General features: G+C 44.3%; 1 protein-coding gene across 1 annotated transcript; it reads left to right on the forward strand.

Moving 5' to 3' along the window:
- The first annotated feature begins 16,666 nt into the window (after window positions 1-16,666).
- Window positions 16,667-17,381, forward strand: LOC6589576. Its single transcript, XM_026988326.1, has 4 exons — window positions 16,667-16,723; window positions 16,781-16,933; window positions 16,997-17,164; window positions 17,226-17,381. The coding sequence occupies exons 1-4, from the start codon at window positions 16,667-16,669 to the stop codon at window positions 17,379-17,381; spliced, it is 534 nt and encodes a 177-aa protein (XP_026844127.1).
- The last annotated feature ends 3,054 nt before the right edge of the window (window positions 17,382-20,435 follow it).

Consider the following 20,435-nt stretch of genomic DNA (forward strand, 5'->3'; position numbering starts at 1 on the left):
GTGCCCGCGGCGAAACGGTTGAAGAGAGTCTGGGTGTGGGTGTGGGTGTGGGACCTGGCTGGATGGCTGCCTGGCTGGATGGATGGGATAGTTGATTAAATCTGCGCAGTGATCGAAGTGACATGCACATGAGGCACTCGAGGCGCTCCCTGCATAATGTTGCACGCTTTCGGGGGTTAGAGTTCCCTCAACCCCCCAACCCCCCTCTACCACTCTTTTGTGACAATGAAGTTCAAGTTGGTGGATGGTGCTCTCCTTTTATTATATATTTTTTATGGGGGAGCGTGTGAAAAACTTCCGCTAGTGAATGAATAATCTGAATGGGGGCTTATGAGAGGGTGTTAAGGTTGATAAAAAGCTTGTTAAACTTGCTTGTCTATGGCACGGCAGTTCCTACGATGGGAATGATGATGATGATGATGATGTTGCATGTTGCTGATGGTGGAATATGAGGTGTGGCATCCTCTCTATCTCTCTCTCCCACTGAGATATCTTCGGAAGGAGTTGAAGTACAGCTGGAGCGGCAGTAAGCAAGAACACTTGATTTTCTGGTCATTTAAGGAACGTTTCCCCCCTAAAGGGGGTTCTGGTTTCCAGCTCAGCGGTCAATCAATAATCAAACAAACAACAGGAGCAGGAGAGGCCAACGCCTATATCAACACCTTGACAAGAAAGCAACAAAGGAACCGAACCCATGCCGGATGGGGCAAGGGACAAGGGACCAGGGGCCAGGGACCAGGGACCAGGGACCCGGTACCAGGGCCCTGATGAGCGACAACGTCTGGTAGTGGTAAATGTTATGCATTATATAGTAACTATATACGTAGCTACGTGTATATGCGATGTGGACGGGGGCAAACATTAACGCCATCGAGCAGTGGAGCGTGGTGCATGGCCACCAGGAAGTGGCAGTTGGGGGCATCGTCTGCATCCATGTCTACGTCCACATGCATTCAAGTCAGATCCCAACTCTGGAATCCGCCCGCTCTGCAACTCCCCCCCGTTCGAGTTGAAAGTCAGTCAGCGGAGTGCTCGCGTCAATAAGTTGGACACAAAAGGCGGACGCCTTTTGGTGTATGCAACATAGCTTCCAGGAAGTCGAAGCAGACCAGACCCCCACATGGACGCGCCGACACAAAGGACCGTCCCAGCCAGTCGCTGGACGAAGGGCGACCGCACGGGGGTAATGGAGAGTGGAGTGGAGAGTGGAGTGGAGAGTATAAGGTGCGGGGGGCCCTTGCAGGGTGCCGTAAGTGCGGGTGCGGGGGTGGTGTGTGCCCTGAAGAGTGCCAATGACGCGTTGCGGTTTATTACCAATGCCATTGTATACTTTATGGCGTTACCAAAGTAAATGGGCGTGGTGCTGGTGCCCAAAGGGGGCTCGACGGAGGGCGGAGGGTCCAAGTATGACATTAAGTGTGCAAATGTGCACCCAGGGGGCAGGCAATGTGGAGGAACGTGTGTGTGTGTGTGTGTGTGTGTTGACTTTTAACTTAAATAAATTTACTTTGCCGGAGAGCTGCCAAGCGATAGTAGCTCCCGGCACTTAGTAGGGCCCTGAATAGTGGTCTAAGGGGGGGTCCTGGAGGGGCCGGCACAATTTGATTTAATATGCATCAAAATGTTATGGAAAAATGAATTAGGCGTGTCGCAGAAAGAATGGTGTGGAAAAGGAATTCTACAAGGGATTGATCGCCATGATTTTTCAATAGTTTCTCAAGCAGGAAAGATCCTCCGAAGAATAGAGAAACCCCCTGAATACTCCGACAAATCATGTATCTTTTTCCTCTCTCTCATTTCCCTATTTGATTTCGATTTTCTGTGGAACTTCCTCTCGAGAAAACTCTCGATTCACCCTCGCATCAGGGCCAGCCCCCTGGCTTTCGCACATTTTCATGTGCGTGTTAATTTTATTTGCAGTTTTATTTTCATTTTCATTTACGTTTGCGTTTGCCTCAAATGACCTTTTCTTTTGCTGTTTGCGTTTTCCAGGGGTCTGCCCCCCTGCCCCTCTGCCTCTTTGCCTCTTTGCCTCTTTGCCTCTCTGCCTCGTGGCTGTTGATGTTTTGTTGGCTCTTTGCAACATTTGTGGCATTTTAGTTGAGTGCATTTTAAGTGCTGGCAGGCCAGGGTCCCAGGAGCAGTCCATGAATCGCACTTCTTTATCGTCTTGCGTCTTCGTTCGTTGGTCTCTCAAGGTTATTGGCCCTCCCTCCCCCACCCCCGCCACCCAGAGAGCTGCCCTCCTACAAACGGGATTTACATTTCTCTAAGTTGGCTTGCAGCTATTTTTTGCTTTTGTTCTTGATTTAAGTAAAGTCTAGACGATATTCGCCGGCGCAAAAATATGCTTAAATATACCATAAATATTTCAAAATGGAAAACCAGAATGCCAAATCACGCATACGCACCGTGTACGTATCACCGTAAGCCAAAAGGCAGCAAAACGAGCAGCAAACAGAAGCCAGAGAGCCCTTGTTTGTCTTTGCTCTCGTCGAGGGCGGAGCAAAAATATGAAAATATAATTTAAATATTAAGTCAAAATACCTTGAAGGTACGCTACGCTGCTCAGTCGGTTGCACTTAATACACAGAGAGGAAGCACGGTGGAGGGTGGAGACAGGGTAGAGAAAACATAAATGAAAAGCCGACAGGCGGGGGATCCAAGCTCAAGCTTGTAGGGAGGGTATGCACTTAGGATCTGAGACAGACCTACTGAAAGGAGAGGATGTCAAAGATCTATCTCCAAGCGAAACCATGTTTTTGGCTCTTTAAAGCGATCCCTGGCTTAAAGAACCCAATTCCTGCACTACACACCCGTATTGTGTGGCAAAGGAGTTGTTATCCGTCCCACGGATAGTGTATAACAATGTGGAGATTTCCTTTGGCATGGCTCTTCTCATAATGCTGGTATTATGTTGCTGCGGAATGTTGAAAGGAAAGCGGTTGGGTGGGCAGTGGGCGGGGGGAGGGGGAGGGGGAGCGGGAGGCTGTTGCACGTTGTCGGCAGACAAATCCCTTTGGGTAATTGTGACACACAAGCCGTCGTGTACATTACTCATGCCCATGCCAGCGTCGGCCGGGGACAACAGACAGGACAGGCATAATAAAAGCCAAACAAGAGCGGAGCGGTTGCCGTCTTCAGGTGCTGCCTCCCATCCGCCCCCTCCCCCTCCCCCATCCACTCTGTAATTGTTAACGAATTTTAATAAAAATCATTTTCATGACGGAAGCTACTGGCAGCAGCAGCGTCAGCGTCAGCCTGTGAAACTTAATGCTCTGGCAAATGTGTCTCCGAAGACGAGCGGCATCCTCCGGGATGGGCCACAGTTCCTGGTCGTGGTCCTGGTGCTGCTTCAGATCCTGTTCCATGTTCTCTCTCTCTCTCGCTATCTCTCTCTCTCTTTCCATTCACAGATGCAGCCTGTTGTCAATGCAGGTTTTGAATTACTCAAAGGAAATGAACAGAAAATGTAACAACAAAAGTACATTTTTCACATATAAATTGCAAAAAAAAAAGAAGAAAAGGAAAATGTAAGGAAACCCAAAACAAGTCCACAAATTTCTTTTTCTGCCATCGACTTCCACCTCCACTTCCACTGAAATGAAAGACAGTTAATTTGATTTGAAAATTTTCGAATGCTCAGCTGACAAAGTAGGCCGTGGAGCCAGAGGATGGTGGGTGGGCCCCGGTGGGTGGGGAGCTAATAAACGCGTTGCCATTGTCGCTTAGGTGACAACACTCTGGTGCTGCAAATTGGAGTGCCTGGTGGAGGGAGGGGGAGGGCGTGGAGTGGAGTGGAGGGGAGGTGCTGCTGTGTTGCCTGGAGGGAGACGCGTGTGCCGGGAAGTCATGTGAAAAGCAGGGAAATTGAATATAAGTTGATATAATGCATACATATATAGATATTTTGGGGGGCGGAAATTGCCCGCAGGCACAGTGGGTGCCGCAACTAGAGGTGCGGAAAACTTAAAGGGAAATTGCCGAAATTAGTTAAAGCTAACCACGAAATGCAGAGATTCGAAGCCTCTGGAAAAAGTGTTCGAGCCTTGAAGTATTTACTTGCTTAAATCTTGGATTGGCACTCCCAAATTTCAGGTAAAGAGACCTTCACAGTTGTCGAATGAAGTTTTCGGCCTAGGCCCACTGTTAGCCCATTTTGGAATACTTTCCTTGCCGCCTGAAAGTCAGACAACACCAAAACACAATGCAACTTTACGCACACAACACTTCCACTTCAACACGCCAAAAGCTGCGCCAGAAGGAGGCGACTCCAGAGCGAAGATGGGCTGTAGAGAAGGGAATGAGTGGGGGCAGATGGGACGCTGACGACGGCTGCCTTGTGGCACCTGTCAAGCGAGACACCAGCCCCAGGAGCGAGTGCCTCAATACAAATAACTGTCTGTATACCTGAAGAGTACTCGCACTCGTACCTTAAAATCCAAGAGCCTCCAGTGCTTTCACACACCTCCAGAAGCTCAGATCCTCAGACCCTCTGTGCCTCAGTGCCACAGTGCCTCTCGCCTGACAACCGGGACAGAAAAGTACATCAAATGTACATTAGTGCGGTAGTTAACTTATTCATGTACACAATTTGGTACGCCCACAAGACGACCACGCCTACACGCCTACACTCTCACTCAGGCGGTACTCATTTTCGTGTTTTTCCTTTCCTTTCGTTTCGCTTTTTTCCTTTTCTTTCCTTTCATTTCATTTCGTTTCATTTCGTTGTGTCTTTCACAAACACGAGAAACGCAATTGTCAAATGAAATATAATAAGGGAAGAACGCTGGAAGGGGTTGGGGTTGGGGTTGGGGTTGGGGTTGGGGGATTGGCTGACTCCAGTTAACTCCAACGCACTCGAGAGGGGAGGACTACCTACCACCGTCTCGTCTCGTCTCGTGTCGTGTCGTTTCGTCTACCTCCGTCAAGTGCTCCATCGTCGTTGGGGTTTTGGTGACTTTCTCTCCTGTCACTCCTGTTCCCACGACAGAAGCAATGATAGGAGGAGCACAATTTTTGATACTCTCAAAAGGGGAAAGTCTTAAGGGAAATGTATCTATAACCTGTCTATTTTTTTTGTATATCTTCTTAAGATATTCCAACAAAAAGACTTAGACCAAAAGAATGCAAGTTGTATAAGGCCAGTTCTAGAAGGGCATCTAAGCCTTCGGTTTCTTCAGCCAGCCTTCAGATCTTGTCTAGAGTTGAGTTTCTGTTGCATAGTTCTTGGCTCCAAGTTTCCTTTTTGGCAGGGACAGGGGGCACGGTCCCCAAAAGACTTTCGCAAGTCTGAAATAAAGTCAAATTCCAAGATGTAGCATCCCATCAGCCGCCCTGCCCCGCCCGCTCTACCGCGACAACAGCTGCAGGTGAAAGTTTCATCTAATTAAAAAAAATGCCTCTTCTGGCAGGAAGGAGTGTGGCTTCATTTGGACGCTTTGTGTGCGGGAGCTTCCATTCTTATAAGGCTCCATCGTTCCCCTCCCTCTCGCAGATACGGCTAAGGAATTTCCGGGATTACTGAGCATTTTTCATGCTCATCATTCTGTTCTTTTCGTATATTAATATTTTGGTTTGAAAGTTGACTGCAAAAACTTCCCAGCAACCGCGTCACACTTTCCATCTTGAGTCAGTTGTGGGGCGAGAGAGGCTCATCCTCAGCTCTTAGGTGGTTCAGGCAGGTATAATTTGATTACACGAGGGCAACATCTTGAGCATCTTGTTGCAAGCTACTTAAGAGGTAACCTAACCTCATGCTCTCCACCCTTACAACCCCTAATACAATTCGAAGCCGTCCTCTCCCCCTCTCTCTCTCTCTATCGCCCGCACAGCGTCTGCGGAGAAGTCACGAAGTAACATTTACGCGTTTGCGGTTATTTTGCTTAATTTATGTTGTAATTATTTTGTTTCGCACAGGCTCCTCGTACTTCCCTACCGCCCCTACAACGAGTGCCGCTGCCGCTGCCGCTGCTGCTGAGAGTGCGCTATAAATATTTGCTTATAAATGTCTTACACTTTGTTCAAGTGTCTGTGCTGGTGGTGTGAAATGTGTGTGTAAATATCCCCCAAATACACATGAATGGCACAGCACAAAAGTTCTCCCCTCCTCGCAGCAGAAGGGGTTTCCTCCTCGCCAAATAAATACAATTCAAAGTGTACTTTATGGCGACGCTTATGTCGTACTAATTAAATGTCACTCATACGCACTGCTGGGCCTCTAGTCGAGGCCTCCCCCACCGCCCCCCCGCCCGACCAATGTGACTTCAAACATTTAATGTATTTCGCATGCCTTCAAATAAGGTGCGTAGCTTTTGGGGGGGTGTCGCACAGGATTTGCTTCTGACAGCTTGCAAATGACATCATGAGGAGGAGAAGAGAAAGAGGAAGGGTCGGGTCATCAATCGATTGGGGGTGAATGCCAAATGGCATTCAAAATGGTTAATTAATAGCTCGGCTTGAGGTCGATGCGTGGGCTGTTGAACTCTAAGATGATTTAGGGTTCTTTTAAAGTTCAATTTGTGGCTTAAACCATTCGATTTTGGGGAGTACTTCCGCCTTGAATCCTAAGAAATATTGCAAGATCGTCTATAGGCCTTACATTTTTGGTTATTACAGTGAAATAGCGTACATTTTCTTAACATTTTCCCAGTTAAAAACTCAAACAAAAAATACCAGCAAAAAATACCGCAACTCCTGAGAAAAGTGCTGCCCATCGCCGTGAAACTCGCTCTCTATCTCTCTCTTTAAGAGTTGTGTGCCTTCAGCTCTGAAGAGAGTCCAGATTGCCAGCAAACATGCGCTCTGTGAGCCCTGCAATTCCCTGCCCTGCCCCCCATTCGAGGGAGCCGGGCTCAGGAACCGGAAAGTGGGAAACATATGATGGCGGCAGGTGAATGGGCAGCGTGGCGTATGCGTAACATTGTGTAAACTTGACGAAAGGTGTGAGCGAAGCAACAATCACTGGTGCTCTCTCTCTCTCTGCAGTCTCTCTCTCTCTCTCTCTCTCTCTCTCTCTCTCTCTGTCTAACGCTCTCCGGTTTTGTGCTGGCTGCTCTTTGACATCGGGTTATTTGCTCTGGCATCGTTGGGCAAACACAAAATGTTCAAATTGGCAGACACAGAGCGGCAAACAAACTTTATTATGGGTCATTGTAAAGTGCAGTATATGTGTGCACACACACACAGCAAGCAGCACATGGCACGCACACACACACACACATGCGGTAGGTATGTATGTAGGTCCTGGCTAAGTGAGCGAATTGAATTGAAGTGCCTATTAGTATGCAATAGATTTTTATCAAGCCGCTTTCTCCTTGCTATTTGCCTGCAAATTGAGTATAGCATCGCCTCCCCTACCCTCCCTTCCCATCCATGTGTGCGTGTGCGTTCTGTGTGAATACCAATTGATACATTTACCCCCCCCGCCGCTCGCACTCCGCACTCTCTAGTAAACAGCTCCTTGGCAGGGCATGACATTTTATTGCATTAAGTGCGATTTATTTTTTAAGCCTCTCCTTATTTTTATTTACTCCCCTTACCACCCCCCTTCGATTGAGGGGATTTGCAATTTTAATTCGATTCTCTTCTTGAGCTCTGCTTTCGGGTGCAGGTATCTCTGCCTCTCAATTCTCTTCTCAATTGATGTCAGAAGTTGCGGTCTCGATTGCTACTCGAATACTGATACAAGCCACATATGTAAGTGGCATTAACCATTAGGCACTTAACATTTTCTGCGTATATAAACAGAAATCGCTCATACGCCTCATTGCACATGATGGGGCACAGTCGTGTGTTTTTGAGAGGCTTTGGCCGGTTTTGGGTCTCAATTGCAGCTAAGAAACCAGTTTAAAAGTATACTGATTCAATTAAATTATGGATAACTATATATACTATAGGCTATCTTTTCGAAAAGAAAGAACAATTGCGGCTACAAAAGTATATGCTTTTGCAATATAAATTGCAACTTTTTTGGTCTGCAGAAGGAATGATTTAATCTATAAATATTCGCAGGATCATTCGTCAACCATCGCCAATCATAACTATTGAAATGTTTCTGTTTCTGTTTCAGCTTCAGCCCTTAAAAGTTTTCCCCTTCCTCTAAATGATGTGTTAATACCTTGTTGTTTCCCCGGGATACCTGGACTGCCAGCTTAACGGCATTTTACCTGAATTCCCACCTATAAATCGTCATTAATCCACTGGGTTGCCTCATCATCATTATCATCATCATCTGCAGATGCAGCGGACACGGCAGCAGCATTGTGGCAGGCGGCATTGCCGTGGTCGCTCTCATATTGTTCATCATATTTTCGCGCCACGTAATTTTATTTTTTAACGATCATAAACATTATGAAACGAAATAAAATACTTTGCTTTAATGCATTTAATGCAACGTTGAAGGGTTGAGGACCCCCCCCAGAACTGCGGTTCTGAATGTGAATGAGGCCGCCGAGGATGATGATGATGATGAGGCAGCAGCTGAAGCTGCTGCTGTGCTGCTGCTGGATGGGTTGATTAAAAATCACGCATACGCAACGCTGCACAATGGCCACGCGGCCATTCGGGCCTCGCTTTTCGACCCCGCCCATTATTATTATTATTATAATATTTATTTTTTATGCACCGAATGAAGCGCACTTAATAAGTGAAAATGTGCGTGGCATATTAAAAGTGACATATTTAACAAATAGCTTGCAAAAAGTCGCATCAAGCGATGCAATATAAATATGACAGACGTTCAGACCGAAGGAAAGAAAGCAGCAGCAGCGGCAGGGGCAGCAGCAGGGGCAGCAGCAGGGGCAGCGGCAACGAGGTGAAAATTTATGACATTTTTATAAACACACACAGCAAACGGTATTTTTGCCATTGGCATTAATTATGAACAAATTAATTAAATAAATTACTCATGCGTGGCGGCGGGGGGGGAGAGCCCACCGAGTGGGTGCACGCTTCCCCCCGCACTCCACACCACCGGCACTCCTGGCACTCCTGGCACTACCGGCACTCCTCTGAACTCTCCTGGCACTTTTGTGCGGTTTGTGCAAATATTTATGCGAACCCGCTTGGGGAAAATTCTTTGATGCATTCACAGGATGGCTGGAACTATGCATTTCATTTGGTTAAAGTTTAAATAACACTTTGTTTTTTTGCCCCCCCCACGCTTGAAATGAAAACAGTGCTGCAAAGCGTTGAACATCATTAAAAATGCACCCCTAATTAGAGCAGAAGAACACAAAAAACAAACACTTTTTCACATTACACGAGTACAATGTCCCGCGCGAGAAGGGTGACCAGGCTGCAGCCGAAAAAAGGGTGCAGTCTCCCTCGATATTGCAGGGAAAACAATATCAAATTTGAATATTTAGTGCAGTTAACACCATTTCGCAGGAGGGGGAATCTCTCTGCTGGAGCGTTGACTCTTTAAACGGAAAGAGTCTTCCAATTTCTCTGGGGTATTCATCTTCTTTTAAATTGCACAAAATCACATTTCTAATTGCAAGAATCCCTCCCATTTGTATTATCTTCTCTTCTGCCTGTTTCATCCTCTCTGCCGCTCTGGCATTCTTCAAGTGCGCCGTGGTCCAACTAACACCAACAAATCGTCATTAGGGGGATTCTTCTGTGGCAAAGTGGCGGGACAATTGCTTCAAAAGCTCTTCTGGTCTCCTGCTCTTTTGCTCTTTTTGGTGGCCGAGCAAATTACGCGCCTATTGTTTGCCAGTTGCCAAAAAGGCGCCTCCCTCCCTCCTGCCTCCTGGCTCTGCCCTTCCCCCGCCTGGCTAATGGCAATTTTAATGCGCACTTCCGGCGGAAGTCGAAATGTCGTCGGCCTCTCACAGCGGGTTGGCAGGCCCCGATTTTGGGGGCAGTCAGTGCTGGAGGCAGGAATAGTGAATAGGGAAACACAGGGAACAGGCAACGGGGAGCAGGGAGGAGGAGCAGGGACACACGTACACATTCAAAGGCAGTTTGGCGTTAAAAAGACAAATGACAAACACATTTGCACACTATTACAATTGAAGTGCGTGTGTCTGTGTGTCTGTGTGCGTGCGCTGGAGATGAGCAATGGGGACACTCACGAACGGGGGACGCTCACTCATGACAGTCGCCGCGATAGTTTCAGTCACGAATCGCATTGGACAGAGCCAGAAGCGTATAAAGGAGCTTTGCAGGGAAATCCGGCAGCCAGGAGCATCTCTAGAGGGAGGGGAGGGAAGGTCCCATTCTCGCAACAGGCGGCCATGACACGCACACACAGGGACTCGCCGGGACCCACATAGATAACTGTCGCTCTATTTTATACACACTACTTACATGGCAGATAAACACGCATGTAAATATGCTGTGGGGGGGTGTGCCGAGCGGAGGAGATCTCCAGGCAAGGGATGGACGTGGACTCGCGTCTGAGAGACTGAGAGACAAAAGAGACAAAAGAGACGAAAGGAGGTTGGCATTAAAATAATGTTAAATTGCTTGTAGTATTTGCTCCTGCTGGATGCCTCCGCACAGTGGCATGCCGCCGCCGCCGCCGCCTCCTTTGGCTGCTGTCCTCTGGCATGTCCTCGGCCCGGCATTGTTCCCTGTCATGCCGCACAGTTTTTCCTTCTGGTTTTTCTCCTTTCTTCACCCATTAATCGCCGAGTCTAAGGGTATATTGGAAGTCCCCCCAAGGGATTTATTCCACAGATTCCAGGGGTATCCCATTGTCGGTTGTTGACTTTTTCTCTGCTTTCTCTTTCGTTTTTTTTTTAGGTGCGTGTCATTGTAATTCATTGCCTTCGTCTGCCGGCCCTTAGCCATCCTTCCACTCTGCCTTGCCCCTCTCCCTCCCCTTCCCCCTCCTCCTCCACTCCATGCTCACGCCCACGTCTGGGCCATTTTTCTCCATTTGTTGTTGTATTTAAATGTGCTTAAAATGTGGTTAACTGTATTTGTAAAAGAGTCCCTGCCATGTTCCGTTTCCTCTTGACTGTTGGCTGTTGGTTGTTTTCCCAGCGTTGTGTTGATTTTCTGATTTGTGATTCTTTTGTTTTTACGATCCGATCCCATGCCTGAGGTTTTCCCCTCGGTAAACACTTGCAAATTGCTTGCGATGCAGGATTCTTGAGGTCTACCGTGGAGGGGTTTGTGGCAGATTCAACTTTGTAGTCCCATAGACCCATTTTTCCCCTGAGTCAACTGACCAACTCTTCGTCCACTGCGGTTGGCCCGCTCTAAAGCAAGAAAAGCGCGATACAATTTACGTTTTCGCACCTGGTTCTGCCTTCGAACAGAAAACTGGTAGCAGCTTCAAAGCCACATTTTCCTTTGGGGCGGCCAAAGTGTGTAATGCACTGATACAGGTCGCTTTTTTTTGGTGATTCCCCAGTTTGCTCTCTCCAAGAGACACAAATATGTAGAGTAAATTTCAGGAAAAACCTCCTTCGAAGGGAAGCAGCAGCTGTAGCTGCAGCAATGTCAAAGTGGGTCGCATCTGAATTTATGGGTGCTCCAGGATAGAGCTCCTTCCTCGCACAGTCCTGGGGCGCAGCAAGATACTCAAATGCATAACAAATGATTTAAGCCCGAACCCGACAGAACCCACTGGAGCACACACACACGCACACGCACACACACACACACACGAGAAATTCCAATTTCAATTAATAATGTTCAACAAATTTGTAAATCCGCTTAATTCAATTAGTGTTTTGTCTCTGGCTAATTTATGACGGCATTCGATATTCGATTCGATTCGATTCGATTCGATTCGGCTCGGCTCGGTTCGATTTGGAAGTTTTCGCCAATTACAATTGAGTATTAATTGATTTTGAGCCTCAAGTACAGTGATCACTCGCCCGGGCTGATAAATGCATATTTGGGCCTCAAATTAAACCATTACAAATTATCTTCACAGCCAGACAACCAGACAACCAGACACCAGATACTGGTACTTATATACTTATGTATGTACGCAAACGAGTGTACGCGTACGAGTGTGCGTGGCTCGTGCGTGTACGAGTGGGTATTATATCCGTATGGGTGGCTGGTTAAATGCCAAATGAAATGGCATCATAATAAATTGTAATGCATAAATTCGCCAAAGGAATTATGATGACGGATAAGTGGGTAGTGGGCAGTGGGCTATCCACTGAGGGGGGTAGTGGCACGGGGTTATAGGTTACACTGGTGCGGTGCTGGGTGCTGGGTGCTCGGTGCTCCCTGGCATTTCTGCCCTCTCGGTTGGACGCATTTTAATGCCATTTCAATTGATATTTCAATTAATTTTCAATTAAAAATGGTTTTAATAACATATAACCGAGTCGGTCAGGCAGCACGAGAGAATGTTTGGGGCAATCTGTAGAGATTTGTCAGGTTTCGAGGGTGGGGCGTACTTAGTTATGGCTTGGGGGCGGATTACAGTCAATGTGCACGGGGAGAAAATCCCTGCACTTACAGCTGGAAGTAGTCAAGGAAAACAGGTCTAGTAATATATATAAAATATATATAAAAATAATAAATAAATAACAAAATATTGTAATATATATTTTCCATCTAAGGACTCACATTTTTCTCTCTCTGTACAATGAGCTGAATATTCCGAGTATATTTTAATATCGTATCGCATTTTATGAATTTTTACTCGCATTTTATTTTTAATTTTTTTTGTCATGTTTATGCGTGTCCCAGCAGAAGCAGCGGCAGTGGCAGCGGCGGCGGCAGCGGCGGCGGCGGCGGCAGGAGTAAAAGCAACTGCCGTCCCCGTTCCTGTCCCCATCCCCGTCGCAGTAGCAGTAGCAGTAATAATAATTTTGTGGTCTGTGTTCGCTTTCATTGCCGCGGTTTTGGGTCTATAATGCGAAATTGAAATTGTCGGGTCTTGTCGGTAATACTGTGTGCGGCAATAATGAAAGGTGTCAAACGTTGATGGTGCAGCTATAAAGAATTATGGGAAATTGAACAATATGGAAAATCTGCGGGTGGGATTTAATTGAGCGTGCAAAAAAAAAGAAACATTAAAGAAAGTCCTGTTCGGGGGAATAGTTTTACTTCTTTAGTTCCTTTGAAGGAAAATCCTCAAAAGACGAAGAAAGTGCCGACCTGGCTACACCCTGGACTTCTATGGTTGATTGGAGATCAGAGAGATTGAAATTAAGAGGGGAAGAACGAAAGGACAAGTGAGAAAATCAGAGAGAGGAGAGTATCAAATAGACAGAGACAGAGAGAGAGAGCCAAATATATGGAGAAAAAAGGGAGAAAAAAGTGCGAGAGAAAAAATATAACAGAGAGTGAGTTAAGACAGAGACAAAGAACGAGCGAGAGAAGAAAATGGGAATTAAGAAATTAAAGAGAGAAAATGAGGAAAAAAGGAAAGAGAGAGAGATAAAGTAGAGGGAAAAGAAGGGAAGAAAGGGATCACTAATACACCTACCCTAGCACCACCCACAAACTATAGAATTTTCCCGAAAATCAGCCCTCCTTAGGTGCAACCCATGAGAAGCGCAGAGAAAGGCGCTGTTCATATTCTAACAGAAATTCGAATCATTTTCTTCGGCTTCCACCATATTAATGGAGCCTTTGCTGCATTTGGCTTGTGTCAAGTAATAAAGACTCTTTTCCAAGGATATACATACAAAATGTATGATTATATTAAACACCTCCAGAATTTCCACCTTTCCGCGCTTATCTCATGGATTTCCACTTCATTTTCTGTTACCCCAGAGAGTCCATATCAGTTTACATTTGGATCATTTGTCCAGAGGCCCATGCATCATAATCCAAACTTTTTCTCGCCCATCAATTACCCACGTGTGTGTGTGTGTGTGGTGTGTGTGTGTGTGTTTGGGCAATGCCCAAGTGAGCAATAACTAATAACTAACGCCAGGAAAAACCAAATGAAAATATTCGAATAGCAGCAACAAAAACGGAATGGAAATCCAACTAGCGATTAATTAATATACTTTAGTTTTTCTGCAGTTAGTTGCTGGTTTACTAATTAATTTTTGCGGTTTTATTTATAGTTTATTTTGTCGCCGCGCCAGTGCTCGTATTGTTGTTCACTTTGCACTTTGCTGTTGATTTTACTTGTCGAATGTAGTTTTTGTTTATACTCTTTCAGGTTGTCCTATGATTCTGAGCAGATGTTTGGAATGAACGGCAGGGACGAACATATGTCTGATATGTCAGGGAGTAAACTTAGTACTATACAGCAGGTCCTTCTCTCCAATGCCCATACTTTTTAGGGCCATCTGTGGAGCTGAGCACCCGATGACTCTCTGCTTTTGAAACAATCGATCTGCAAGGGTATCTCCGATGCTGCCGACCCACAAATGTTTAGCCTTCGTTTCTTGTTGATTTTTCAATTTGTTTGGAGTTGACAAAGTGCAATAGTGCCAGCCCTTTTTGCTGCTTATTGTTTGCTTTCATTTGACCAACAACAAAATGGAAATCAAGCAAGTTGTTGCTGTGCTGCCTTTGTGGTGGCAGCAACAACAATGGCAAATTAAAACAAATATTAAAATGTCCTGAAAATTTGCCATTCCACTGGGAAGGAGGCCGAGTGTGCGAGTGTAAAAATAAATATTTTATTGGCCTAATTGTCGTTGGATTATTGCATAAATAAACATTAAAAACATTAAAAACTCTTTGACATAGTTCAAATAGTTTTCATAGGGTGAAAACTATCTAAAAACATAAGCTTCTGTTGGAAAAAGCTCAATAAATGTGGTCTTAAATCAAAAATAGCATTAAGTTCTAGAAACTAAACGTTAAATACGCTTTCATTTCAACCCTTTCCTCTAGTTATTTCCCACAAAAAGCATTAAAAACCTTTCACCCATTGACCCATGACTCGTGCATACTTATGCTTCGCGTACATATTGATATTAATATTTTTAATATTAAAGCTGCAGTTTTCTCGAGAGCTCAGCAAACAACTTGACAACCGACCACAAAGGCTCTCCTGCTCCTGCTGCTCCTGCTGATGATGATGATGATGCGAGGATGTGCTGTATATGGGCCGGATTCTGGGGATGGCAGGACTTTGGGAACACACTGTGGGTCATCCATCGTGTCCTACAGTTTTTGCCCTTTTCCCCCACCGCCTCATGTCGTTTGCATTTAAATGTTTCAACATTTCCGTTTAATGTGGCTGCACTTCCGTGCAAATTTAATTAAAAACTGACATTTTCTTCGGATTCTTTGTGTGCGTTGGTTTTGGGGTAACTTCTCCACACACACACACATACGAATGCTCATACAATGCATTCAGAGAAATATAATGAATAATTTTATATGCCTACGTACATACGTATGTATGTGTGTGTGTTTGTGCGAGTATGTGTGGAACATGATGGAACAAGAACAACATCCGGGTGTGTGCACAAACAACAATACGGCGCAAAAAAGGACGAAAAAATAATAAAATATTTCGTAAATTCGAATGTAATATTTTTATTTAATTAACAACGCGATATGCAATGGTCGATTCTTCATTTTATTTTGTTGTTTTTTTGTTTCGGTGTGAGCTCAACTGTGAGGTGACGGGGGAAGCGAGGGTGAGTATTTGTGTCATATGCTCGCCGGGGAACAAAAAGAAATGTCAAAGGGGAGGATAGAGTAGAAAGTTGGTTATACCTCTTGGAGGTATCCGTTTGAACGGATAAACGATCTAAAAATTATGGCAAGATTACTGAACTGGAACTGTATCTATAGAATAGAATCCAGCAGAATTGAAATCACAATCAGATAATTCTTATAGCCTGAAATAACCATCAGTGTTGGACAATGATTCGCCATCCGTCAATTGTATGAACGCATACAATTTTTTCCAATTGAAGGGCACATTTAATTGTTCCATTTAAAATGAAGTTTTCATGTTTCAGTTAATTTTGATACTATATTTTATAAGCGAACACTTTGACATTTATTACACTTAAAATATCTTTAAGATCACATTCAAATGTTAGGTTCAGGAACGTCAAATGCAATTGTGTGGATGAGAAATACACTGCTATAGATTATTATTATTTGAAGTCGAGAAATCGGAGCTACACATACAAGTATCTAAGATTTCACTTGCTAAAACCTCCCTTACCAACTTAAATGACATTCGAAATATATTTACAGTCGATACAAGCCAGTTCTCTACAATTTCTTTTCGATGTCTGCAAACTCCAGAAGAATCGTGTGTATAATCCGATTTTTATTGACTTTTTTGGCCTAATTGGGGAGCACCACGCATGCCCCTCCAGAGCGATCAGATTCTTTATTTAGTATTCGGTATATTTACAGCATGATATTATTATTGGTATGGGTGGTTCTGCCCATTCCGGAAGGCGACTACCTTTTGGATATATTTTGGATTATTGATGACATCCGTCTGGCTTTTTTTTATGTCTATGGAAGCTCGACAAAAATCAAAAACTGATCGAAAACTGATTAAACTGAATTCCCCCTCGTATATTTTCGTGTTAATCCATCCATGCGATCGGGTTGTTCTTTTGGCTAGAATAATGATCCAATTTATTTGACACGCTTCGACATCCGTTAATTGCCTCAATTCACATTTCAATATGCGGAAATACGTATACTTTCGATGCTTTAATTGGCCAATTTTGAGTGGAGAATCAATGATCAGCAGTGAAAAGGGTATTAGTTTTCGTGAATCCATCGATAAGTGAAGATGGGCTTGAAGCAGCTCTGGCTTTTCCTCTTTGTGTTACTGTACTTTGTCAGTGAAGTATGTGTCGACTGCATAGCATATATTGAACCCAATATTAATCTGAATATCTCCAAGATCGCAACGAAATTTGAGTTTACGAACCTCAAATGCAGTTGCCCGATTAAGGAATTCTGTACCGTCGATTACTGCTATCTTAAGTCGGTGAATCGTACCTACAAATATGCGTCCATAAGAATTAACGTTTTCGCTACCGTTACGAATGTGGAGGTAAGTAAGAGTACACCCGAACCCCTTTTATGAATACTCGTATGTATTTTTGATGTATTTTAGGTAAATGGTGAAACGTTCAAGCGGATGAATGGATACAAGCCGTTCCTCTACAATGTGACAGTCGATGGCTGTAGATTTATGGAAAATCGTAATCGTAATCCCGTTGCCAATTACCTGTTTGGCTTTCTGGGGAAGTACCACAATATAAACCACACATGTCCCTACTCTGTAAGTGGCACTTCCCACCAGACCTTTCGAATTCTATTTTTAATAGTTCTTTTGTGTGCAGCACGACATTATTATCGACAAGTTGTCTATTGGCCATGTGAATGATCATATGATGGAGTTCCTGCCGTTTGCCATAGGCTCCTATCTTTTGCAGGCCAGTTTCAGTATTGATGGCATCCGTCGACTTGTCCTTCAGTTCTATGGAACCGTTTCCTAAATTGTATACTGCCTTTTTTTGTAACTCTATTAAAGCGCTGCAGAAAGAAAAAACTAGTGTATAAATATCTGTATATAGTAAAAGGAAAAATATAAATGTTACCTTGTGAAGATAATATAAATAAATTAACTAAAACTACGAATATTGTAGTTTATTTAGTGATATAGAAATATGCTCACTGGGAAGCAGCTGTTCCTTAGGGTTCTGATCCGAACAACCTGATTAAACCGAATCCAATGTGAAATATTCTACCAAAGTTTGAATAGAGGCCTAGCGAGAACTGCTGGGATTAGTAGCATGATGATCTAAGGCCAATCTATGTGTATTATACACGACTAATATTAGTATGCATCGCTTTAGCGATTATACAAATATTTAATTGCTCAATTCGGAACAACAATAAACAATAACCATCAATAAACTATGATATCCGCTACGCAGAACTTATTACAGCCCATTGCGATACTGTGTTTTGCACACAGCAAAGCTGAATAATATACATAATAATTGATCTAATAAATACTTGAGAAACCTTCTAGAACTAGTCCAAATTTGAGTTTACCAAAGGCAAATGGAAGTGTGTGGATGAGGAATAGTATAGAAGTACTAGTACTAGTACATATGTATATGTGTATGTAATATGTAATCCCTCCCAGAAAGGGCAATCAAAGTGCGATCTTGTCGGCAATAAAATATATTTCAATAAATCCCATCGCCCAGCACCGCCCATATGGGGCAGGGCATTGCCCGACGATTGGTTATTAAAAGTTGTTAATATTGTTGCCAAAAGAAGCTGGAGAACAGTTTTTTATATATTGTTATTATTACACTACACTACACTACACGAAGCCGCAAACAGCGGCAGGACCCACAGGACCCACAGGACGCACAGGAGCTGTGAACCCATTTAATTAAAATAAATGCCACAAAACGAAAAGTTCAGCCGCATCAATATCCTTTTCAGGAAGTATCGTACACACAACGATACGGTGTTGGGAGGCCTCAGCAGAAATCCCTCAAAAACAAAAAAAAAAATAAAAAAAAAGCCTCAAACAGAAATGAAAAAAAAAAAAAACTGTTGCCAGTGCCCGCGACTTGGTGGAAGGAACTTTTAAGCATTTTGCACAGAAAATTAAACAACGTCCGAACGGAGGAGAAATTTGCAAATTATAATTATTTCGTACCTGGACCCGGGACTAAAAAGGGCAAATTTGCCTTTCACTCCAAAGTACGCGATTTTGACGAGGCTCTTCTCCGGCTAACACACTTTGGACAAGCTGTAAATGGCAGCGAGCGGGGCGGGGGGTGGCAATCCGAGGTGGAAGCTGCGACTGAAGTTAGCCAAGGTGCTGCCGCACTCGAGGCAGAAGCCACAAGGCTGCTGGCACTGCCAGCGCAATCGCCATCGCCATCGCCAGCGGGGGGTGGCCATGCCACTGGGCAAACTTCAATTAAGGCTTAAAACTTTCAATTAAAAACTTTGTAGCGCGTGAGAAAAAAATCTATGCCCCGAGTGCAATAGGGAAATATAGGGAGGAGGGAGAAGGAGAAAGAGGAGAGGAAGGCTGCTGGCGCGCAAGCGGTGGAAAACTTTGGAAAACTTTGCTTATATTGATATGCATTTTAAGGGAATTAGGTTGAAGGATATTACGAGCTAAGGTGCGGCAAGGATTCACCTGGCTAATTAGGGGGACAGAAGGACACAAACATGGACATGCGACATGGTATGGGGAGCGATCTATCTGGGAAACAGGAGCTAAGAAGATGTTCGAAAGAGAGATTAAAGCTCAAGGACAAGTGCAAATCAGAGCTGGACGAAATGGGGAAAGGAGCTGGGAAAGGGAAAGGACGGAGGAAGTAACAGCGGAAGGAGTTCTAGAATCAGAAACGGGGACTGACTATTCTGAATGTCTCCAAGTCTCAGTTTCCCACCAAAAACAACTAAAATTTGATTATGGAAATGGTATCCCAGATTCCCAGCCAATTAAAGCAGCCCCTAAAAAGCCTGAAACCTCTGCATCTTTAAGACTCCAACGCCGGGCAGAGAGTCTGGCCCGGAACGAAGAAGTGTTCACCCTAGAAGTAACTTAAGCACAAAAGGAAAATCCCCCTGGCAGACTCCTGGCCATATGGCAAAACACTTTTTTATTTTTTTTTGCCGTCGACTCGAAAGTTTTGCTGCTTAAATTTTTCAGTTTCTTTTCGGGCGTCGCTTCGGTGCTGCGGCCTGCACAGCCGCCGAATGCATTTTTAATGAATTCCCGGAGAAAAGGTGAATGTAACGTGCAGCGAGAGAGGTGCAGGTGAAAACGAACGAAACACCCGCCGCCCACCCGTGGAAAATGCTGCAAAAATTGAAAAGCGCAACTTTGACTTTGCCTCTGACGCTGTGCTCCACTCTCTCGCTCTCTCTCTCTCACTCTACCCCACAACAAGAACAACTACAATGCTGGGAGGATAAACTCTTAATTGAATTAAACTTTTTAGCTGGAAAAGTGCGGAGACTACTGCGGGACAGGAAAGGAAAAGGTTAACCAATTTTTAGTTGCTTTTTATTAAAGCTAGTCTGCACGTGAAGATTTCTAGCCAAAAAAAAAAACAAAATAATGTTTTGTAATTTCCATTAAATCTCTGGAAATGTAATAGACTTAATGTCAATTAATTGTGAACAAATCCCTTAATTCCTAATCCATATTTTACCCCCTTTTTCCTTATAAACTCTGCCCCCGTCGCAGGACCAGGTAACATTTAATTGAATTTCGTTGAAAAAATTATATATTCACACAATTACCCCTAAAGCGGATTCATTTCGGGCGATTTCCGCTCTTTAAGTGCCATTTTCTGAAATTATTATAAATCATTTATTTGTACACTAAAAACAAGTGCAAAACACACACAGCAACGGCAACGGCAACGGCAACAGGAGAGCCGTGCCGTGAAAACAATAAGCCAACAATTGAAAATGCTGTCAGTCAAAGGCAAATAACACGAAAAACGGACAATAATTGCGCATTAAAATTGACGCCCGAATAGAAAATGTACGAAAATTAACTT

Source organism: Drosophila persimilis, unplaced genomic scaffold (genome assembly GCF_003286085.1).
Source record: "Drosophila persimilis strain 14011-0111.01,24,50 unplaced genomic scaffold, DperRS2 tig00000191-arrow-pilon, whole genome shotgun sequence".
Classification (NCBI taxonomy): domain Eukaryota; kingdom Metazoa; phylum Arthropoda; class Insecta; order Diptera; family Drosophilidae; genus Drosophila; species Drosophila persimilis.